Here is a 24,601-nt window from a genome sequence, read left to right as displayed (position 1 = left end):
AGTGTCAGACCCTCACCCGGGCCCCCCAGGGTGTCTACATTTTAAATCCCATGTTAGCGCCTGCCTTTGGCCCAGGGCGCGATCCTGGGGACCTGGGATCGAATCCCACGTCGGGCTCCCGGTGCATGGAGCCTGCTTCTCCCTCTGCCTGTGTCTCTGCCTCTCTCTCTCTCTCACTGTGTGCCTATCATAAATAAATAAAAAAAATTAAAAAAAAATTAAACCCCATGAGGTGCTTCCCACTTCTCCATATGGTCAGTGTTCACTTAGCTTTCTCTTGTCGCTATGTTCCTCTCCACCTTTTACTTCCCCTCCTCCTTTTAGGAAGGGCCACCTTGTGTGATAACACCTTTATATCCTCCTTCATGGTGTTTGAAGTCCGCTCCACACCCAGCATGGGGCTCGAACTCACGACCCCGAGATCGAGAGCCAGTGGGCTTTCTGCCCCAACGTACTTGGATCAAGTTCCTTCTCTGTCTTTGGTTTGGAGCTTATAGCATTTTTGTCTGCGGCTGGATGCCTTTGGTCAGTGTTGGAAAATTCTTAGTTTAGTTGTCTCTGTAGAGACTCTTCTGCCCCCACACTGTCCGTCCACCTTGGACTCAGGCGTCTTGAGTCACCTTTCACCATGTCCCATGGAGCCACTTCTATTTAATCCTGTTTTCCCCTCTGTGCTTCAGCCTGGATATTTGCTTCTGATAAATTGTGGAGTAACTGACTCTTTCTTCAACTGTGTCTAATTTGCCATTAAGCACATCTGGTGAATTTCTAATTTCAGTTACTCTGTGTTGCAGTTTTCATTTTGGGTTTTCTTTTTGTGATTTCTTTAAAAGGCTTTCTATGTTTGTTTGTTTGTTTGTTTATGGCTTCTTTCTTATGGCTTTTTTCTTTTAACAGTTCCCAAAACTCCAGCAGAATCCTTGATCAGGTTTTTTAATCACTTGAACATATCCAAGATGATAACACAAGGCGACACAGGGGTGTGAGGATTATCTTGGATTATGGTCACAGGTGATGGCTTCTGTGCCAGTTATTGGACCTGAGAAACTGGGGAGGTGATCTGCAGCTCTTGGTGCCATGAAATTCTTTCTGGAGGTTTGCTCTAGGTGGGTGGGAGGATGACAGGGACTAGCATCAGGGATGGACACCCCCCGGCTGGGCTTTGGGCTGTGCGGGGCCGGTGTTCCTGGTACACCCCAACCCTCATGGTGTAGCCACCAAGGACTCAAGGGGCCAGGGTGGGGGAGAGGGGGACATCAGGGCTGTTGCCAGCCACTCCCCTCAGCCTCTTGCTTTCTAGCCTCATGTTTGGGGTTGGTAACTCTCATCTGCATAAGCAAGAAAGAATAATCCTGTGTTGTCAAATTCTCCATCACATTCACATTGTCCTTATTTCTCATGAATGTTTATCATAGTTGCTTTGGTCTGTTTGCATCAAGGTGCAGGCATGGTCACCATCCTGGAATTACTTGCTCTGTCTCTTCTGATCTATACATTTCCCCTCTTCTCTGGTCCATTGTGCTGTAGAGCCTCTCGTAGTCTGGATTTTGTTGATTGCATTCGCGTCCAGAGGCTTGACCAGATGTGGATTTGGGATGACCTTAATGCCAGGTCATCTCTCAAGTTGTGGTGTTGAGATTGAAAAGCAGGGTCAGTCAGAGTCTGGGGTTTTATTGGCGAAGTTCATGCAGTAGGAGTGTCTTCGTGTGCCATTCATCTGAGAGTGTGGCAGCCGTGGGGAGCACTGTCCAGATGCGTCATCTCGTGAGGCCTGCACCCCTTCTACGTGGACTGGCTTGGTGGATTCTGTTTGACTCAGTGTATGTTATACATCACCCCGCGCATGCCCATACTACATTTTCAAATTTGTTTTTGGATGATTGCTCTTTTTACAGAATTTTGGCCTTTCTTCCCCCAGAGAAGCAATAATGATTAATATTTTAGCGATCGTTGCTTTACTTTCTGGATTCATCTGTCCTTGAAGTATTTTTGTTGTTTTACCCTCATGCCTTCCTTTTATTATTGTACCTTTGTTCTATTTTGTCATTAAGAGGGAAGCTCTCAGAAGAAATGTGTCCACTGTATCACTCCATTTCCTGATACCCATTCTGCTCTTTATTTTCTCCGCTGGGACTTTTTGTTTTTTTATTTCATATGATTCCTTACAGCTTTTCCTCGCTTGCCTAGCCACCTCTTTTTCTCTTATGTGTGTCTGTTCCGGTATTTAGAGTCCCTGTTATCCTACATCCCCTTGTAGCTATAAATCAGTTTCCTAAACTTTTCTTTTAGCTTATTTTATAGGTAGTTTCCATGGGTACATTCTTTGTCTGAAACCTTTGGATGCTGTTTTCCTTCTTTTTTTTTTCCTTCTTATATCAGATTTTGGTTTGATTTTTTAAAAAAATATTTATTTATTTATTCATGAGAGACAGAGAGAGGCAGAGACCCAGGCAGAGGGAGAAGCAGCCTCCCTGCAAGGAGCCCGATGCGGGACTCGATCCCAGGACCTTGGGATCAATCACAACAGGAGCTGAAGGCAGATGTTCAACCACTGAGCCCAGTGACTCACCTGGTGAGTGACTCACCCAGGTGCCCCTGCTTTTTTTTTTTTTTTTTTTTAAATACACAGGTTTTTGTCTGTTTCCCTTAGGTAAGGTATGTGATGACATCAGCTGGTGTCTTAAAGGCTATGCAGTTCTGCAGAATGTCCTCATGGCTTCAGCAGTGTGTCCAGCTCTCGCTGGGCATTTTCCTGGACTCACCTGCTATAGCGAATCGCCTTTCAGCTTCCCACGATCTTGCTGTGCTCAGAGGGGGGTCTTTATCTTCCCTACGAATCAAATCATTCCTTTTTATTTTTTAAAGATATTTATTTATTTATTTATTTATTTATTTATTTATTTATGGGAGAGAGAGAGAGAGGCAGAGACACAGGAGGAGGGAGAAGCAGGCTCCATGCTGGGAGCCCGACGTGGGACTCGATCCCAGGACTCCAGGATCGTGCCCTGGGCCAAAGGCAGGCACTAAACCGCTGAGCCACCTAGGGATCCCCCATTCTTTTTTTTTTTTTTTAAGATTTTATTTATTTATTCATGAGAGATGGGGGGGGTGGGGTGCAGAGACACAGGCATAGGAAGAAGCAGGCTCCATGCAGGGAGCCCAACGTGGGACTCGATCCCAGGTCTCCAGGATCACCCCCTGGACTGAAGGCAGGTGCTAAACCACTGAGCCATCCGGGCTACCTGAATCAAATCATTCTTGCTTTTCGTCAGTAGCATTTCTAGCCTCTCAAGCTTAAAAACTTGGGGCAATTTTTAGCTTGCCTCTTTGGTGGTTTTTATGCTAAGAGCTTCCAAGTACCTTTGAGTCTCCCTCCCCTGAGTGGGTTCTTATGACCCACAGTCTCCCTCTCACCTGGGCCCTCTCCCTGTGCTAGGACTAATGCAGTAGTCTCTATTCCCCCCAATACTCACCTCTCTCCCTTCAGTATTTTTTCCATGGAGCCTCCATATCTATACTTTTGCAAACATGCTTCTTCCCTTCATTGCTCCTCTCCTCTGAACTTCTAATAGCTGATCACCCTCGCAGGACATAACCTAAATAGTTGAGTCTGCCTTTCTAAGCTCCTGCCGCACACATTCCATGGTTCAAACCACTTTCAGTGAAGCTGAGTTTCCCCCTCTGCCTCAGCTATATCCTGGCACCAAGTTTTAGGCTCTCCTAGTTTTAATAGGAATTTCTTTATCCCTCCTTTTGACCTTTTAATAGTCTTTAAAAGAACATCAGAGACCATCTAGGTCTGAATTTCTTTCCTCGTTTTACAATTTCTGACGAGATGGCTATGACTTTCAGGGCCTGGGGTTGGTTGTATGTTCTGCTCTGGAGTTTCTGTCCTATTATAATCCTGTTTGTCTTTCTCCTTTTCTTTTCGTACTCCTTTCTTTTTTAGTGCCTAATTTTGTGTTTTGTTTGTTTAGTGCATATATATTGTTTTCATACCCAGAGTGTGGTATTTCTGAAAGGTACATAATGTCCTGTTTGTGTATTCAGACAGTGAATGAAGTCTAATTGGAATGTCAGGCTCTCAGAGACATTATTTTAATAACATATCACCCTCCTGCCATGTGCCTTGGGGAAGATAAAGATGACACAGTGTCGCCTCCTTTATCAGTTCTAGAGGAGCCTGGTATCGGAGCCAGTTTCCAGATAGTTTGAAGTGAGCTCTTTAAGCACTGAAATTGAATAATATTTCCACATAAACATTTTTTACTCCCCCTCTTTGGCAGGCACAGGCTTCTGATGATTATTTAACCTTGTTTTTAGATGACGTACTCATATTTGTGAGACTGAGTCATCTTTGTAACCCTAGACCTCAGAAAAGTACCCACCACGTGGGAGACACATATGTTGAATTATTTCTGATTTAAATGTCATTGTTATGCTCTGCTAACCATGCCATACATGCCGTGGGATGTCAAATGGAACTTCCATATTCTGATTTTCTTGGGGTTTTTTGTTAATTGGTTGGTTTTGGTTTTGGTTTGGTTTCTGATTTTTTCTTTTTGGCCGATTGGTAATTTACCTCTTATAAAAGTGAAGTGTAGAATCTGTAACTTCATGACAGACTGTGATCTAATTTTCCAATGGAAAAGCGAGGAATATATGAAGATTCATTGAGGTGTAGTTAATGTCTTGTTAACTTGACCCTGTACAAATTAAGCTCAATAAACTATGAAACCAAGATTGCCTGGCCTTAGCTTTCTCACCCTTAATAAAACCCCTGTTTTTCTTGCCTCCTGTTGCCTTTTGGTCATGTGGTGGCAGAGAGAGGCTGGACTGGGTGAGTAAGACAAGGGGCTTGTCCACAGTGGGGAGCTGAGCTGCCCAGGCCTCTCCAGGAGCTCCCCGGACAGGAGAGCCACAGCCTGAAGACCCGAGTGGTCAGCTGGGGATGGGCAAGCACTTACTCTTGGCCTCAGGCCCAGGATCAGCTCAGAAGGAAGGCACACAGCCCCTGTTGGTGAACTTGAGGCAGAGCCTTTGGCCTTTTGTCCTCTCTCTACCCCTAACCCAGGTGGCAGGTGTGATCCACATCCGAGCCTCTGGTTGTTACATAGGGAAGCTGCAGGGAGAACAGCTCTAGACATGCTTCTGATCACTTAACTTCTCCTGGCAGGCCTGCATTCCCTAGTTGGAGTGTTAGTTAGTAACCTAACTGCAGGGTTCACAGGAGAGCAGTCTCTTGAGTGCCTTCTGGTGGCAGCTGCCAAGGGGTTCAGCCTTTATGAACACAGCTGTTGCTGAGAAGCACCTGGGGTCTCTGGGGAAGCGGGTTGTGGCATGAACACCATCAGTCCTCAGTCTTTTTCATGTCCTCTTGCCTGTAGACTTGGGCACTCAGATCACCAGATCACCCAAGTCGCCCAGATAAGCAGATTGCCCAGATACGTAGATCGCCCAGATCACCCACATCACCTTAAATTAAAGGCCTGCATCCATCCAGTGTGACAGACTGCCCTTTCCAGATGCCTTGGTCCCTCAGTAGGCTGGAGTCCTCTGGTTCTTCCACCACCCCAGGGGCAGTTCGGCACCTTCTTCTTAGAAATCATTCTTAGTGAATTGAGAAAACTCCCCCATATCAAAATGCTCTTACTGTCAATTCTGAATCAGGGTTATTTTCCTGATCAGGAAAGGTTTGTAACTTAAATGAATGGTCCTTAAAAATTATCAAGCACCTGACTGGGTGAACGGGTGGAGCACACAACTCTTTTGTGTGGTTTATATTTATCAGTGTTTACTGTACTTGAAATTACAGCAAATTTAAAAAATATTTCTCAGTTTGGTTGACAATAATAAAGCATTTATTTATTTAAATAAATTCATAAAATAACTGTGTAGCAAGTTAACATAAGTATCTTTCATGAAAAAAGCTATTTTCTTTCCTTTTTTTCTTTTTTTAACCTATACTTTACAGAGCAAAAAAATTCAGAGAAGTTTTTACACTTTTGCAAATCTCTTTAACAGCCACCTTTTCAGATCATTCTTCTTTGATACTATACCCAAACTTAACAAATGGTATTTTCTTAAAGATTAGTTGCAATGTGGAATCTGGAACTATATTACTGACCTTTCATACCTTCTATGCTCAGGAAAGAGTGACCATGAAAAGTGAATAACCTTATCTTTTCAACCTTCTAGTAATAGCCCTAGGAGGTCAGGAAGCATATGTGATTATGACCATTTTATCCAGGAGAGTGCCACTTAGTAAAGCATCTGTGGGAGACCTTCCTGTGGCTTAGAGTTGCCCATCCTTGGCTAGATTTAATTGGGGAATAGACAAGTTACTTCAGAGATGAAGGCCTCTATTCCAGTCACTGTATAGTTTCTGACTGGCTGATATGTTTAGGGTTTTTTATTTTTAACCACTGTATTTTATTTTTCTTCTAGACTTACTCTGGACTCTTCTGTGTAGTCATAAATCCTTACAAGAATCTTCCAATTTACTCTGAGAATATTATTGAAATGTACAGAGGGAAGAAACGCCACGAGATGCCTCCACACATCTATGCTATATCTGAATCTGCTTACAGATGCATGCTTCAAGGTAACTGGAAGTGATAGAGTCCTCAGTACTCAGTTTCTTAAATGTGATTTAGTATTTTTGTGTGTACCTTGATCTGTTCTCCAAAGGGCTTTACGCTTAAAAAAAAAAAAAGATTAAAAAGAAAAGAGGTAAATGTTTATTGCGGAAGAATATTGAATTCTTCAGATTATAATGGGCAGTGTGGTCATTTTCTGGGGGAAGCAGGTAAGGATGATTGTGGCTTCATAGCTACATCACATTAATTTTTTCATTGAAAAGCATCTAGTTTTTTTTTTTAATTAATTTTTATTGGTGTTCAATTTACCAACATACAGAAAAACACCCAGTGCTCATCCCGTCAAGTGTCCGCCTCAGTGCCCGTCACCCATTCCCCTCCAACACCCGCCCTCCTCCCCTTCCACCACCCCTAGTTCGTTTCCCCGAGTTAGGAGTGAAAAGCATCTAGTTTTTACATAAATTTGCTCTTCACTACATGCCGGTATGGTCACAGCTCTCTCACAGTATGTTTCAGAACCCACAGAAGGAGCCACAGGAGGAATGATAGAAAGGGTAGAGGCTTCGTTGGGAAAAGAAAGGTCATAAGATATTTCTGTCTTAAATACATGTAAAGGGAGCAACAGAAGTTAGAAAGCACAGGGCAAGTTGGTTGATGTCAACCGATTCCCTTTGGATTTGGGATGAATTATAAATCTGGAGTCATTCACTTGCATGATGGTGCATTTAGACATGGCATTTTCCTGAAAATCAGAACAGTTTTGAACACATTGCATATTATTGCTCAAAAAGACTGCATTGAACATAGGCCTTCCTAGTGCTGTGTGAGATCCCCTGTAATGACGCTGCGTCTCCTCTTGTCTTTTAAAAAAGAAACTTTAGGGATCCCTGGGTGGCGCAGTAGTTTGGCGCCTGCCTTTGGCCCAGGGCGCGATCCTGGAGACCCGGGATCGAATCCCACGTCAGGCTCCCGGTGCATGGAGCCTGCTTCTCCCTCTGTCTATGTCTCTGCCTCTCTCTCTCTCTCTGTGACTATCATAAATAAATAAAAATAAAAAAAAATAAAAATAAAAAAGAAACTTTAAAAAAAATAAAATAAAAAATAAGTAAACTTTTTTTTTTTTAAGATTTCATTTATTTATCCACGAGAGACACACACAGAGAGAGAGAGAGGCAAAGACACAGGCAAAGGGAGAAGCAGGCCCCCTGCAGGGAGCCCGATGTGGGACTCGATCTCAGGACCCCAGGACCACGCCGTGGGCCAAAGGCAGACGCTAAACTGCTAGCCACCCAGGAATCCCCTAAAAAAGAAACTTTTAAAGTGCCCTAAGACCTATTGGTTCTTATGAGATAGTTCGGTGATCTTTGGGGAACAGAATAGGCTGCCTCCTGCTGTCGCTGACTTGCGGTTCACGGAGGCTGGGTCTGAATCTAAGGGTAGCATGAAGCCATTAATCAAGAGCAGGTCTCAATCCCTTATTTCATGTTTTACTTAGACGCTTCTTATACCAGGTCCCTTGGCAAATAGGAGGTCCTTCCCACCTAGAAGACTGTCATCGATTGGTAAGGACAGGTGAATATCCACAGTCAGCTCAGGCTAAGATGACATTTAATACTCTTTCTGATTCCCAGAGCCAGAGAATCCTAAGAAATGCCTACAGCTCTGGTGAATTGCTGATGGTGGAGAAAGGATGGTCAGCTTTCTTGCTTTCGGTTCTGTGTCTCTGTGAAGAAGAATCTTTATATATGCAGAAAAGCAATTTGTGTGAATGAACAAACTTTGCCTTATATGGGAGAAGAAATTGGAGAAAGCATACTCCTTCTCTAATTAAATCCATATTTCCTCATTGAAACAAGCACGTTCTCACAGTTGAGATGGGTCCCTGAACTGTGATATCTAGGAGGGGAGTTTCCAGAAAGTGGGGGCAGAGTCCCATATACAACCCTAACTTTTCAAAAGGGGAAGAAGCTTCAGGCCACTGAGCTTTACATACCTGCCAGGAAGGATTCTAGAATCTATTGTTAAAAGTCAAAGAACAACACGAAAATATGCCCCACATTCCTTTAGCTTAGTGGGCAGGGAAATTATAGTGGAAAGTGTTTGCTGAGAATCAGGACTTCCACGTAGCCTCCCACAGTCTCCTGTGATGTCCTCATGGCTGTTGGTGGGAAAGGTGCACGTGAGGTGCTGGTTGGTGATGGAGGTTGTCCAGCTTTGTCAGGATGTCCACAAAGGGGTATCCCGTTGAAGTCTCAGGATACTTCAAGATAAGGGATGCATGCATGCCCATGCAACGTATAGATGACTTGAAACTTCCATGCCATAGATACATTTGAGGAAAAGAAACAATCTTAAAAATTATCTTGACAGGTTGAATGGAAAAATCGAATCTAACAAAACAGTTAACAGGGATTAAATGTTAATGTGCCATTAATGTTGCCAGACCAGCTTTATGCATACGGAGTGGGGAAGATGTGGCTTACCAACCTATTGTTTTCTCACTGATACCATCATTAATGCTAGAATGATATATATTGAATATTATTGTGTGCCAGGCGCTGGGCTAGGTGTTCTGTGTGTGTGATAAAATCTACAACAGTCTTATAAAGTAAAAAGAATCACTGTCCTGCTTTTACGGAGGCACAAAAAGTTAAAAACTTGACCCCCGAAAGTATAGAGAGTTAGAGGTTATGAACTAGGACTTAAAACCAGGGCACTGTGACACATTCTTTTCCACAATAATAAAATTCCATATGAAGAATAAAAATAACTGGTTGATAGTTTTGATTACATAACAGTTGAAAAGTGTGACACAAAATGAAAACCGAGAAAAGCCCACTGTAAACAATTTCATTGCGTTCCAGTCTGTAGGTGGGGGGGCTGCATGCTCATGGACCACACAATACAGCTGAGTTGGGACTCACACTAGACTAAATGCCACTGGGCCTGTGAAGAGGATCTGAGAAGGGACCAGGGGACAACTCAGAGCACAGGGTCCCACTGAACAGTTTGTGTCTTGCATGCACAAAGCCAGAAGAGAGCTTCAACTTGTTTCCCTAAGTTTGGATGCTAGAGGATACCATTTTAATAAAATGCAGAGTGTGTCTGGCACATAGTAGTTGCTCAAGAAATGTTCATTGAATGAATGAATGAATGAATGAATGAATGAGACCTCCTGGACATAAACTTGGTTGCAAAAATCACAGACTCCGTTCTTGTTAGATTCATACCTAAATAAAATATATACCCTCACCTAAATAAGGGTTTTGTGGTTTTTTAGCGTTAAATGAATATAAAAATTACTTAAAAATTACTTAAAATATTAAAAAAACTTTAAATATAAAAATTTCCAATCTTGCACTGTTGATATATAGAAAGGTTTTTAAAATATATGTATTGGTGTGTATATATATATATATATATATATATATATTTTTACAACTTTGCAAAACTCACTTATTCTGGAAGGTTTTTTTGATAGAATATTGGGATTTTCTGTGTAGAATCATCATGTCCTCTGCAACTAGAGAGGTGGCTATGTCCTTCCCATCTTAGGCTTTGGACTTTTTTCTTGCCTTATACTACTGAATAGCTGTGGTGACAACAGACATCCCCCCCTTATTCTGGTCTCAGGGGGACAGCTTTCAGGTTTCCACCATTACGGATGGTGTTCGCTGTATGGGCTTTTTTTGGTACATGCTGTTTATTGGATGTGTGAAATTCTCTTTATCTGTTGCTTGCTTAGGTTTTTTAGATCCTGAGTGGATGTTGAGTTTTATCAAATGTTTTTTCTCCTTCTGTCCAGATGACTAGGATGTTCTTTAGTCTGTAAATGCGGGGAGTCAGATTGTTTGCTTTTAGACGCTGAGCTAACCTTGCAGGGATAAATGCCACCTGCTTATTGGGTGCCCTCCCCTTGCCTCCCCCCCTCCCCCCGTGTGTATTGCTGGATTGGATCTGCTAACACGTTAAGGATTTTTGTGCCCTTGCTGATGACAGACATTTGTCATTTTTTTGTATTATGATGTCTCTTTAGCTGGAGGCTCAGGGTGAGGCTTGTCTCTGAAGATGGATCAGAAGATATTCCTTCCTCTTCGATTTTCTGAAAAGTTTGGTTTTTTCCCTTAAATGGTGTATAGAATTCACAGATGGAGTATATTTTCTTTGTGGGAAGGTTTCTAATTATAAATTCATTTTTTTAACAGGTGTAATTGACGTATAACATTGTGTGAGTTCCACAAACTCAATTTCTTTAAAAGGCATGGGGCCAATCAGGTTATTTCTTTCGGAATGAGCTTTAGCAGTTGACATCTTTTTAAGAAGTTGTCCCTTTCGTCTTAGTTGTCAGAGTGGGCCTGTGGGGTTCAAGGTAGTTATTTGCAGATATTGGTAATTTGTGTCTTTTTCCTGATGAGTTTGCTAGAGGTTTATCAACTGTATGATATTTCTCAAAGAACCAAGATTCGGTTTCATTTCTTTTTTCTTTTTCCTGTTCCCCACTTCATTGATTTCTGTGCTTTCTCATTTCCTCGCCTGTTTATTTTTTTTTTTAATTTTTTTTATTTATTTATGATAGTCATACAGAGAGAGAGAAACAGGCAGAGACACAGCCAGAGGGAGAAGCAGGCTCCATGCACCGGGAGCCCGATGTGGGATTCGATCCTGGGTCTCCAGGATCGCGCCCTGGGCCAAAGGCAGGCGCCAAACCGCTGCGCCACCCAGGGATCCCTCCTCGCCTGTTTAATTTGAATTCGATATGCTCTTTCGTGGTTTTTTTAAGGTAGGAGCTGAGGTCATTGATTGGAAACCACTTCCACTGTTGAAATGTGATTTAGCTTGGTGTAGATTTATCAAGGAGCTGCGTCTGTGATTCCTGGGAGGTGCTTTGGAAATCACTGAGCTAGGAGAAGAGTCTGTAGTCTTCAGAAGGCTAGTTGCATTTTTCAAAGTGAAATTGTCTCCCTTAAATAACAATATGAGGCTGTGGTTACATTTATAGGATTTTTGAGCTGAGTCATTGTGTGTGGTGACAATGCTTTCACCGGCCCTTGTAGGGTGAAGGAAAGGAGTCGTGGGGTCACAGTCAGAGAGAATCTTGGAGGTGGTCAAACCCAAACCCTTACGCATGGGTAGGGAAGCTGAGACCCAAAGCCATACAAGACCAGACAGACAGACATGGAGGATGGGTGATAAGTCTGACTAGTGGAGTTGTTTGGATTTGGGTTGGGCTGGGGGTGAGAAGCGTGGAGAATGAAGTATGGAGCAGGATTGAAGGGTAGGTGGTTGTGTAGGTCTGTGATTTCAAACAATGATAATAAGTACATACAGATGCAGGAAGAAAGCCATTCTGAACTAATGAGGTGGCAATTGAGTTTTGGTTAATTTTTACACCTTTTGATGTATGAACCAGTTTGGAAAAGCCATAAAAAAGTTAGTGAAGTTCTATAGAAGTTGCTGAGACCTGGAGAATTTAGGGGCCTGGGGGCTCATATTTACAATGAATAAGCAAGGACTTGATAAAATCCTAGCACCCTAGGAGAAGAACCTGACGCCAGCAAGGTTGCAGCGTTACATGTGTAGACGCGAAGTGAGTTTGCAGCAGAGAGAGAACCAGCACACAGGAGCTCAGTCCCCACCATCCTGCCAGCACCCAGGGTAGGGGGCCCTCGCACTAACTCTCCCTCAGCCCCCCAAACAAGGCTAACCGTAGCCAGTGTGGGAGTGAGGAAAGAAGACAGCCCAGTCTCAGGCAGCACCTTGTAGCAGGGGAGATACAGTGGCTGTGGGTCTGGGGGAAGCAGGTGGAAGGAAGGGCTTGGCGTGGCCCCCGGGAAAGCCAGCCAGTAACCCCAGTAAAGGAGGCAGTGGTCAGCCCGGTCCTGGGAATGTCACCTGTGCAGCCAGAGGAAGGACTGCGGTTAAACATGCTCTTTGCAGAACTCGGTTTATACACAGAATATATGCATGGGTTTGTTTATTTTAATAACAATATGGCAGAGCACACAAACTCTTTATTTCTAATAAAGGCTTTTTACACCTAAACTGCTGAGACCCCCATTGGGTCCCCGGTGGCAGCCACCTGAGGCACAGCAGGCACAGGAGGGAGTGACAAAAGACGTAGCTGGGCCCGGCCCCATGAGCACAGGTCCTTTCTAAGCAGTGGCAGCCTTGGTTAGTGGCGTAGACCACACAGGTGCCAGAGGCAGACACACAGGCCCTCGGCCCTCTGCAGCTGTGGAGCCTGGGTGGATTCCCCTGACCCCCCTCCAGGAGCATTTCTCATCTGTAAGATAGATATTTGGGTTCACAAGTGATTGGAGGTCATACATCCCACACTGCAGGTTCATCCGTGGGCTAGACATGGGTTTGAACTTCACCTTTTCATTTAAAAAATCGAGCTGAAGACTCAAACATTCATCACTTTAAAATCATGTTCGATTTTTTTTCCTGGTACATGTCTTTTATTTTGGGGGATGTGTACCGCATGAACTTGAGACTGTTTAAACTTTATATTGGTGTCTGTCCACCTGCCACTTCTCTGCTCAGAGTGTGATTTTTTGTTTTTTCCTCTTTTAAGATCAAGTTAATAATGATTCCTCTCTGGTTATGGGTGTCCTGGAAGCCTCCGTGAAAGGCAGTGGCTTCCAAACCTGACCCTGCATCAGAATCACCTGGGGAGCCTATTTACAGAGGGCATTTCGGTCCCTGCCCCCTTGAAAATGATTCAGTAAGGGAGGAGCTCTGGGGGTCGCATCTTTACAGGGCTTGTGCATCAAGGCTGACAGGCATATAATAAGCCTTAGAGAAGCCAGGGCCCTCATTTACCCTTAGGAATCTGGCATTATCGTGAGCGAGCAAGACTGGGTTTAGGGCTACATAAGGGGGTGGGGAGCAGAGTTACTAACGTGATGAGGGCCTTTATTGCAGCTTTATTATATTGCATATTTGAAAAACCAGGCAAATGGTCACCTTGTTCTTTTGTTTGTTTTTTATAGATCGTGAGGACCAGTCCATTCTTTGCACGTAAGTAAATATGAACGTTCAGACTTGTTTTTGATTCTGTCGGAAACAAAAGCAATTGTGTTTTTTGTTTTGGGGAGAGGGGGGAAAGTTGAGCAGAATTCGATGTAAAGCTTGCAGTAATTCTAAGACTGAGATGATGCAGATTGCTTAAATCACTGTTTGGCTGTCACACCTGGTTTCTCCGACATTTCGCAGTGTTTATGTGCGAAACTTGCGTGTGTAGTCCCTGTGTACACCTGTGGCCTCCTGCATGTTCCAGCAATGCGTCCATGTTACCTGGTAAATGTGACCAGCAGTCATGTCCTTGTGAGCTGAGTGCTGGAGCACCAGGATCGAATGAAGCCTTATTGACAGCAGGACACCATTAGTTTGGCTTAGAAAGACCAGCCTGGCCATGGTGTGGGTGGAAAATGAATTGGAAGACCGGTTGGAGGCTGTTGGGCATTGCAGGCAAGGGTTGGCTGATGGCTTCAGGCAGCACTGTGACCGCACCAGGAAGGGAGTGAGGAGACACACCGAGTATGCAGGGGGAGTTAGTGAAGGGGTCGGAGTGTCTTTCCCCCACTGGCCCTAGGATACTGGGTGTGGGTGGGGACACTGGCTGTGATGCTGCCAGCCTATCTTCCCATCTCTGCCCACCGGCCACCGTGCTGCCTGCCTGGAGGTGGAGCTCAGGAGAGGGCTGCCCCAGGCACTGAGACCTGAGCTGTCGGTGCAGGCCTGTGAGAGGGGCTCCTTCCAAGAGGAGGGAGAGAGAAGGCCAGGGGTGGAAAGACACATTCAGGGGGGGCCGAGGAGGCAGGAGGGTGTGTGTCGGCAGAGCGAGCCCCATGGAGACAGTGCGTTGTGTGTGTCCTTCCAGCACCTGGGGGCTAAGAGGGAGGCAGAGGCCAGACTATGCTTGAGGCATGATGGGGAAGTGATAAAGTTAACACCCAAAACACTGAGTATAGGCCTGCTGCTCTCAAATAGCAGGAAGCATGAAGGGTGGTTGTGAGAGACAACAGAGTCTTGCTGTTCACGGTGGAGTGTTTACTGGAAGAGATTTTTTTTTAACATTTTATTCATTTATTTGACAGAGAGGACAATTGGGGCGGGGGGGGGGGGGTTGGGGAGGGAGAGGCAGAGGGAGAAGCAGACTCCCCACTGAGCAGGGAGCCTGATGCAGGACTCGATCATGACCTGAGCTGAAGGCAGACGCCTAACCACTGAGCCCCCCGGGTGCCCATGTGGAAGAGATTAAATGGGGGCTGGAAACTTCTCATCCAATGGCTTCTGTCTTCAATGATGTCACCACTCCAGTATCTGATGGGGATGTGGAGAGGTGGGAGTGCTGGCACCCGTCTGCTTATTGTGTACCTTCTCTCCTGGCGTCATTGGGCTCTGGGTTCTACAGGTCTGCTCCTCTGAGCACCAGGCTGCCCTGGAAAGACTTCTAGCAGCAGTTGGGTTGGTCTCAGCTGGGCGGTTGCACGGATCTGGGTCGGGCTGAGTGTTCGCACCTGGGCTCTCCCACCGGCAGCCAGCTGTGGGGATAGCCAGGTGCCTTGTCTTGCCCCTACGTCTCCTCCTGGGCACCCAACATGGTGCCAGGACTCCAGGAGCAGCGGGAGGGCGAGCTCCAGCATGCAAGCGTCGTTCAGGTCTCTGCTCGTGTCACGTTTGCCAAATTCCTGTTCCCACGCCAGACACATGGCCAAGGCCAGAGTCGGTGTGAGAAACGCTACGTTGCCGTGGACCGTCCTCCATCCAGTCCATCAGAACGTGGAGTGATTGCCGTTTTTGCAAGTGGGGGACGGTGGAGGGAGAGAATGGAGAATCTTGGCAAGCAGAGTCATCCCAGGGGGATGTGGGCAGAGGGGAGTGGACAGATTGGGTGGGGGGCAGCAGGTGGGTCGGGACAGAGTGCCAGGGGTCTTCATGGAATAGAGCAGATAATGCTGGGGACACCGGTGTTGGTGCAGGAAGGGTGGGCGTGCGGTCATGGGAGTGAGTGGCTGGAGAGGTAGGAGGTGTTGATGGAATTGAGGGCGCCCAGGGTCAGGGGTCCGGGTGATGTGTCCTTGACATGCAGAGAGGAGGGTCTTGGCCACACGCATGCGTGTACACACGCACACACCAGCGCTGAAGTGCCAGCTCCTCATTAAGCTAAATGATTTCATCTAAAGGAGAGCCCTTTATTCCAACATAATATCCTTCCCATTTTGGGGGGATAAAAACTGCTTTTTTTTTTTTTTTTTAATTTTCATCCATCCATGATAGTCACACACAGAGAGAGAGAGAGGGAGGCAGAGACACAGGCAGAGGGAGAAGCAGGCTCCATGCATCAGGAGCCCGACGTGGGATTCGATCCCGGGTCTCCAGGATCGCGCCCTGGGCCAAAGGCAGGCGCCAAACCACTGTGCCACCCAGGGATCCCTGCTTTCTTTTTTGAGACCAGAGTAGAGGTTTTTGTTTTTAACCATCTTCCTGGGTGAGAGGAGGAGGCAGGGAGGGGCAGGGGCTTTTTCCCATGCAAAGCTCTGGAAATGGCATGAGGGTAAGTGAGCAGGATGACTTTGCTCCTGACTCCAGTTGGGGGGGAGGGGTGGGCAGGAGAGAGAGGGGTGGCCCTCACCTGGGAGGGCAGTCTAGGGCATGCTCACTGAAGAGGTAGAGGATGTGGGTGACTCTGCTCACTCTGGAGTGGGGGATCCCGGAGTCTGCAGAGAAAACTGGGGGTGGGGTGCTGGGGGTCAGACTATAGCAGGGTTTGGGGTCAGGGGAGGGCAGTGTGGGGAGAGACTGTGAGAATGCAAAGTGACCAGAGGAGCTGATGTCTTTGGCACTGAACAAGCACAAGGACAGCTAGGCTGTGAGCCTGAAGGATTCCCAGGAGTCCATGGGGGGAGGGGGCCTGGGGCCTCTGGAGGCTGTGGCCGCAGCTGGTACCTCCTGGTACCTCTGGTGCATTGCTAGCTCAGGTGAGGCCCCCAGCCAGGTGAGTTTCCAGACCCTGATCCTTCTAACGCTCCCTGATGGCTTCCTGAAGAACCAGTGTGCCAGGTGGATGAGGGCGATCCCCTGAAGCCTCCAGGCGGGGAGGACAGCAGGTGAGAATTGGCATCCGGCAGTTGTCAAGGTTTTAGTGTCACTGGAGCATATGGTGTGAAGTAGGGTACAAATGCCAGCTTGAACTCAAAGTGCTGAAAAAAACCCTACATTCCTGTACAAGAATCACACAGTTTCTCATCAGCTCCTGTGTTTTAGGACTCAAAGCCCCACATCTCACGGTGTCCCTCGTTTCTAGTCACATGGTCAGACAGTTCTTTCTGTCTTGTCCTAGCCCCACACCTCACGTCTGACCCATTCTTTTTTAATATATTTTTTTAAAAGCTATTTATTCATGAGAGAGAGGCAGAGACACAGGCAGAGGGAGAAGCAGGCTCCATGCAGGGAGCCCGATGCAGGGCTTGATCCTGGGACCCCGGGATCATGCCCTGAGCCATGGCAGATGCTCAACCACTGAGCCACCTGGGTGCCCCATGTCTGGCCCATTCTATGTGGATCCCAGCAGACTTTGTGCCCTTTAGCTTCTTCTTCCCTCCAGGGAGGAAATCTGCAAATTGAGTCACACCTACATGACCTGTTCCAATCCACATTGGTTTTCTCTCCTTGGACCTTTCTTCACATTCACTACTGTTCTTGGTCCCTTCTTTGGGTCACCCGTGTCGTGTTTCACAACTAGGCCATAAGGGGGATACTCTGACTTCCTCAATTGCTTCTTCATGACCCCTGAGACCCTGGCACGCTATTCTGAACATAGTACGTGCTTCAGAAACAGATAAAATTTCAAACGAAAGAACAAATCTAATGAAGCAGGAACCCAGATAATAGACTACACTGTAGAAATTTTAGGAACTGGTGAGGCTATGTGTTTTCTTTTTTTCTTAAATTTATGATAGACATAGAGAGAGGCAGAGACACAGGAGGAGGAAGAAGCAGGCTCCATGCCGGGAGCCTGACGTGGGACTCGATCCCAGGACTCCAGGATTGAGCCCTGGGCCAAAGGCAGGTGTTAAACCACTGAGCCACCCAGGGATCCCCAAGGCTATGTGTTTTCATGGGAAAACATTGCTGCTGCTGTTCTTAAGAGGCATGAGTAGAATGGTACGTGCCCCCCCACCCTCCACGTGCATCACCCAGCTCCCGTGATTTTAAAATTTTTACCACATCTTCATATTTTCCCCTTTTTAAAACTTTTGCTGATGCATTTCCCCAAGTTATTTTAAAAATTGCAATACTGTCCATGCTACATACCCTTTACTTTGTCAGTTTTCTCTCTATGCACATGAGCCCTTTTTTTTTCTAATCATTTGCAAGTTGACTGCAGACCTCCTGACACCCCGAACTTCTCCAGCATGTGTCTCCCAAGGATGAGAACTACAGGCTGTTATCACCCTTAGAAGGTCAACATCAGTTCTGTAACATCTAATGTGGAATCCATATTCAATTTCCTGTAGTGGTTCTCAACGCATTTTCGTATAACTTTGAAAATCCACGATCCTGTTAACTTCTTGCATTAAGTCTCTTCATTTCAGTCCTGTATTCTAGAATAGTCTCACTTTTTTGTTGTTTGTTTGTTTCATTGGCTTGTGTTCTTCGAAAAAGTCAGTTATTTAGAACCTGATCTGCAAGTATCTTTTAAAGATGATCCATGGCAATGCAGTTTTGACATGGACCACCCAGAGCTCACTCCTCCACACAGTGCCCCGACTGCGGACCCCAGACATAAGTCGGTCCCAGGCCACCTGTACCTCTGACCAGCTGGCTACAAATTTGGGGGTTGCTACCCCCTGGAGGTTGATGGTTCATGGGGATGACAAATCAGAGCCAGCCAGAAGAGACATCTAGGGTGAGGTCTGGGAGGGTCTCAAACATAAACTTTCCATATCCTCTGGATACTTCCTCTCCCTGCATGTCGATGTTTATCACCAACCAGGAAGCTCACCCGAGCTTTGGAGTCCAGAGTTTTTAATGGGGTTTCCTGAAGCAGAATGATTGATTGAGTCATTGGCCATGTATTTGAATTCCATCTCCAGCCCTTCTCCCCTCCCAGAATGTTGGGATGATCTCACATGACTCAATGCTTCCAATCACTTGGTTGGTCTTCTGGGATGGCCAGTGCCCCTCCTGGAACTTTCCAGGGGCCTGCCGTTACTCCCCTCGTTAGCACAAGCTCTCAGGACCCACCATGAATGATGGAGACTTTCCAAGGACTTAAGAGGCTCCCTTCCAGGAGCCAAGGACAAAGACCAGTCCCATTCTTCATTGTACACCATCAGTTAGAGTCACACAGGAATCTGAGTACTGGAAGATTCTGTGGAAGGAGGGGATAAGGAAGCTGCATTCTGCTCACATGCTAGGAAAGAAGAGAATTTGTGTATTCATGGTCTTCAGTGTCTTGGGGATCATAATAACCCCACATACAGTAAGCAGGGAGCCAGGTGCAAGACTCAGACCTCTCCCCTTGACTGGGCAGTTTGGGAGCTTGGGTGACCTTTTTTTTTTTTTTTTTAATTTTAATTTAAAAAAAAATTTTTTTGAGAGGAAGCAAGCATGATTGGGGGAGGGGCAGGTGGAGAGGGAGAGAGCAACTCTCCAGCCAACTCCACACTGAGTGGATCCCAACTTGGGGCTCCATCTTGTGACCCCGGAGCATGCTCTGAGCTGAAATCAGGAGTCAGGCACTTAACTAGTTGAGCCACCTGGGCGCCCCTGGATGACTATTTTTGATGAGGATTTTTTTTTGTAACATCTGAAAGCAGGAAACACTCGGAGGGAATTACTGCTGTTGATATAATGAAAGGTTAGTGAATGCTAATTTACTTTTGTCACCGGAAGTGACCTTTGTGGGCATTTGTAATTAGGGTCATTTTAGACAGCTTTGTCATCAATGAATAGGTTTGGATGTATGAGGTGAGTCTCCTAGCATCTGATTCTCTCTTCTTGAGCATAAAGTAGCAGTCAGCAAGTACCTTCTTTCCTTTTCTTCCCTTTAACTTAGTCCAAGCATCTTACTGTGAATATTTCCAAACATGACTCAAAATCCCTTCCACTTTAAGACCCATATATCCCTCAACCTAGGTCCTAGATTCATGTTTCACTCTATTTGCTGTTTGATACATTGATCTGTTCATCTTCTTTCCATCCACCAATCCATTTTGTTGTGTTGGGAGGGAAGTTTCTTCTTTTCCACCCCATGTCCAGCAAGTGGGGGTTTGCAAATTAACTGGCCATAGATTAACAGGAGAAAAGACTGTTTACCTGCACACACGAGAGTACTCAGTGATGAGTATCTTGCTGAATAACCGGAAATAAAAAGGCATATGTACTAAACATGACAAAAAAGGAGAATTAGGTCTTCCAGGAAAAAGCATGGAGGGTTCTCTTTACCAAATGCTGAAAGACCTCTGACTTAGCACTTCCTGGGTCTGTCTGTTCCCCCATCAGGATGCTCCCTGGGATGAATGGCAGCTGAAACTCAGGAGGCTCTGCTTAAGGTTAGGTGATGTTTCCTTCTGTTGGCTGCTGATCAGGTATTTTCCAGTTCAAAGTAATTTTTATACCACTTTGATGAGCTATCAATCCCTTCATTTGATTTATTTCAAGTTAAATTGTAGACGTCAGTACACTTCCCCTTAAAACCTTCAGTGTGTGTAACATTAAAGTCCAATATTTATATGTTTATGTTTGGAGTAAAATTTGTATGTAATGAAATGCTTAAGTCTTAAATATATACATGATTGCAGAGTTATTTGTGTAACCTGAACCTGTATTGAGATAGAGAATGTGGGGCACCTGGGTGGCTCATTGAGTGTCTGCCTTTGGCTCAGGACGTGATCTCGGGGTCCTGGGATCGAGTCCTGCATTGGGCTCCTCACAGGGAGCCTGCTTTTCCCTCTGCCTGTCTCTCTGCCTCTCTGTGTCTCTCATGAATCAATACATAAAATCTTAAAAAAGAGAGAGCTAGAGAACGTGACTGTTGCCCTGAAGAAATTTCCCCAGCAGATCCCTACCCTCACCTCTTTTAGCCTTAGCACACTTGCAGTAATTCTTGGATGCCCCAGTTATGATATTTAATAACATTTTTGTTGTTCATATCTATTATAAGCTACATTGTAACTTGAGAAATATGAAAATGTGAAACAATGTATCTCAGATTTGAGAGAATAGGATCCTTTCAGTGGTGCCTTTGAGTACCCAGCAAATAAAGAAATCCAAGAGTGTATAACTGGAATCCTTTAAAATTTAGCACACAGCCAAGCTACTTACATTTCCTGTGTGAAATTAACTATTTAGTCAATTTTACCTAGTGCTTATTTTTTTAAATTTATTTTTTAAGATTTATTTATTTGTTTATTCATGGAGACAGAGAGAGAGAGAGAGGCAGAGACACAGGCAGAGGGAGAAGCAGGCTCCATGCCGGGAGCCTGACGTGGGACTCGATCCCAGGACTCCAGGATCGTGCCCTGGGCCAAAGGCAGGTGCTAAACTGCTGAGCCACCCAGGGATCCCCTAGTGCTTATTTTCTATTAAGTACTCATGTTTGCATAGTATCACAAAGAAAAATATAGTTGGAGGCAACTTTTTTAAAGATTTATTCATATTAGAGAGTGCCGAGCAGTGAGAAGGACACAGCAAGAGAATCCTCCAGCCAACTCTGTACTGAGTGTAGAGCCTGATGCAGGGCTTGATCCCACAACTCTGAGATCACAACCTGAGCTGAAACCAAGAGTCAGACATTATACCACTGAGCTACCCAGGCACCCCAGAAGCAACTTTAAAAAAAAAAAATCAATACTTAGGTATTGATTAGATATCAAAGTTCTCTCTAAGCTTTACCATTTTAATCACTTACTCTCTACTTTTCCTCCAAAAGGACAAACCTCTTCATCTCTCCTCTGGTCTCATCTGCCTACTACCACCACCCAGCCTTTCCCTCTGCAGACTCAGGCCAGACAGTGTAGACCTCCACTTAGGGTTCAGCCCCCTGCACGGTCCTTGTTCTCCTGTTTCACCAAGGTCTTTAGTGATGATGTTCAGAGTTTCTCTTATCATAAGAAAGCCGTGTTCTCCACACTTGCATCCCAGGTCATCAGCAGTGAAGTCCTACTAAGAACATGTCCTCATGTTGACTTTCCTCTCATTAGCATTGAAACTCACAGGGCAGTCACCTTGGTAAGAAAATGATTCTGTTCTCTAAGCTCCCTTTTCAGGGGATCCCTGGGTGGCTCAGCGGTTTAGCACCTGCCTTCAGCCTGGGGCGTGATCCTGGAGTCCCAGGATCAAGTCTCACATCGGGCTCCCTGCCTGGAGCCTGCGTCTCCCTCTGCCTGTGTCTCTGCCTCTCTCTCTTTCTGTCTCATGAATAAATAAAATCTTTAAAAAAAAAAAAACAAAACCCTCCCTCTTTAAAGAATAATTTGTTTAGAACTAACTGCTGGTTAACTCAGGTTTTTCCTCCTTTTAAGTTATTTGATCATGTAACAATTGTAATTGCTTCACATCAGCCTTCCACTGGGACGTGATGAGATTTTTTTTCTGTTAAGGAATTTTATCCCGTGCAAATACATTAAGTGGTGGTGACCGAGCCAGCCTGCTCTGAGTAATCTGCATTAAAAGCTTTAACAGGGAAGCCTGGGTGGCTCAGCGGTTGAGCATCTGCCTTTGGTTTGGGGCTTGATCCTAGGGTCCCAGGATCGAGTCCCACATTGGGCTCCCCTCAGGGAGCCTGCTTCTCCCTCTGCCTATGTGTCTCATGAATAAATAAATATTTTTTAAAAATAAAAGTAAAAGTTTTAACATAACTCAGAAGAATTGATGAACTAGCTAAAACCCAAAAATAGGCCCCATGAATGTAGTGAACAGATCTTTGACAGAGGAGCAAAGATAGGCCCTTTAACAAACAGTGCTGGGACAGCTGGACATCCACATGTTAAAAAAAAATCCAGGTGCAGGCCTTACACCCTTCACAGAAATGAACTAAACCCAAACTATAAGATAACATAGGAAGAGGCACGCCTAGGGGGCTCAGTTGGTTAAACAGCCATCTCTTGACCTCGGCTTAGGTCTTGATCTCAGGGTCATGAGTCCAAGCCCCACCGTGGGCTCCACAGAGGGCATGGAGTCTACTTAAAGATTAGAGAGGAGGAAACGTGGATGATCTTGGGTCTGATGATGCTTTTTTAGATACAACACTAACGTCGTGATCCATGAAAGAAATAATAAGTTGGACTTCATTACTATTAAAAACTTGTCGGGCCCCCTGGTGGCTCAGCGGTTTAGTGCCACCATCGGCCCAGGGCCTGATCCTGGGGACCCGGAATTGAGCCCCACGTCAGGCTCCCTGCTTCTCCCTCTGCCTGTGTGTCTCTGCCTCCCCCCTTTCTCTGTCTCTCATGAATAAATAAAATCTTAAAAAAAAAAGCTTATCTGCAAAAGACATGTCTAGATAATGAAAACAGAAGCCATAGCCTAGGAGAAAGTATTTTCAGAAGACACATCTGATAAAGAAGATTGTTATACAAAATAAACCAAAAACCTCTTAAAACTTAATAAGGAAACAGCCCCATTAAAAAATGGGCCAAAGACCTTAGCAGACACCCACTAAAGAACATAACAGATGGCAAAAGAGCCTGTGGAAGGGTGTTCCGTGTCCCGTATCCTCACTACACACCTACTAGAATGGCCAACATCTGGAATGTTGACAACCCGAGATGCTGACAAGGATGTGGAGCAACAGGAACACACACTCATTCATTGCTGGTGGGAATGCAAAATGGTGCAGCCACTCTGGGAGAGTATTTGGTTTCTTATAAAACTAAGCATACTCTTTTTTGAGAGAGTAAGCGAGGAGCAGAGGGAGAGAAAGAGAATCTTAAGCAGGCTCCAGGCTTGATGTGAAACTTGATGTGGGTCTTGGTATCATGACCCCAAGATCATGACTTGAGCAGAAATCAAGAATTGGACGCTTTACTTCCTGAGCCACCAGGCACCCCAAAATTAAGCCAATGACCCACCAATCACACCTCTTGGTATTTACCCTTTGGGGTTAGACTTAACGTCTACAGAAAAACCTGCTTTGTACATAATTACCCAAACTAGGAGGCTACCAGGATTGCCCTTCAGTAGGTGAATGGATGAACTGTGGTACGTCCAGGCGGTGGAGTCCTAATGAGCTCTCAAGCCATTAGAAGACCCAGAGGAATCCTAAATGCATATTAGTAAGTGAAAGAAACCAGTCTGAGAAGGCTCCATACTGTCTGATTCCAACTATAGAGACAATGAGTACAGAGGGTGTAGGAGGGAGAGGAAATGAACAGACAAGGTACAGAAGATTTTTATAGGGCAGAGAAAATATCCCATATGGTATTACAATAGTAGACACAAGTCGTCACTTATTTGTAGGTGAGAATGTACAACACCTGGAGTGAACCATAACAAAACTATGGACTTTGGGCGACCATGATGTGTCCGTGTAGTGTCATTGTTAGTAAAAATGTCCCATTTTAGTGATGTTGATAATTGACATTGTGCATGTGCAGGCACGAGATAGATGAGAAACCTCTGCCTTCCTCTCAGTCTTGTTGTAAGCCTAAAATTGCTTTTAAAATATACTTAAAAACAAAAACAAAAAATGTCTCAAGCAACAGTGTGGTGTAGTTGAAAAGTAAACAGAAGTCTGGTGTTCTATCTCATACCCTGAGCTACTCTGTGACCCCAGGCCCAACCGTAGGCTTCTCTAGAACACACTTTTCTTTTTCTTTTTTTTTTTTTTAAACTGAGGCTGGTCTCAGATTTCTTTCTTTTTTTTTTTTTTTTTTTAATTTTTATTTACTTATGATAGTCACACAGAGAGAGAGAGAGGCAGAGACACAGGCAAAGGGAGAAGCAGGCTCCATGCACCGGGAGCCCGATGTGGGATTCGATCCCGGGTC

At 45.2% G+C, this 24,601-nt stretch overlaps 1 protein-coding gene across 18 annotated transcripts in view; it reads left to right on the top strand.

The window, feature by feature from the left end:
* MYH10 (myosin heavy chain 10) overlaps positions 1–24,601 on the top strand; it is a 123,863-nt gene that overhangs the window by 14,784 nt on the left and 84,478 nt on the right. For all 18 annotated transcript variants that reach the window (XM_026005481.2, XM_026005487.2, XM_026005483.2 and 15 more), the window contains 2 exons: positions 6,448–6,604; positions 13,595–13,622. In XM_026005481.2, coding sequence (XP_025861266.1) covers positions 6,448–6,604; positions 13,595–13,622 — 185 coding nt within the window. The remainder of the gene's footprint in view (positions 1–6,447; positions 6,605–13,594; positions 13,623–24,601) is intronic.

The sequence above is a fragment of the Vulpes vulpes genome, chromosome 12 (assembly GCF_048418805.1).
Source record: "Vulpes vulpes isolate BD-2025 chromosome 12, VulVul3, whole genome shotgun sequence".
Lineage (NCBI taxonomy): Eukaryota > Metazoa > Chordata > Mammalia > Carnivora > Canidae > Vulpes > Vulpes vulpes.
Note: the sequence above shows the minus strand (reverse complement) of the source record. Positions and strands in the feature narration are given on the sequence as shown.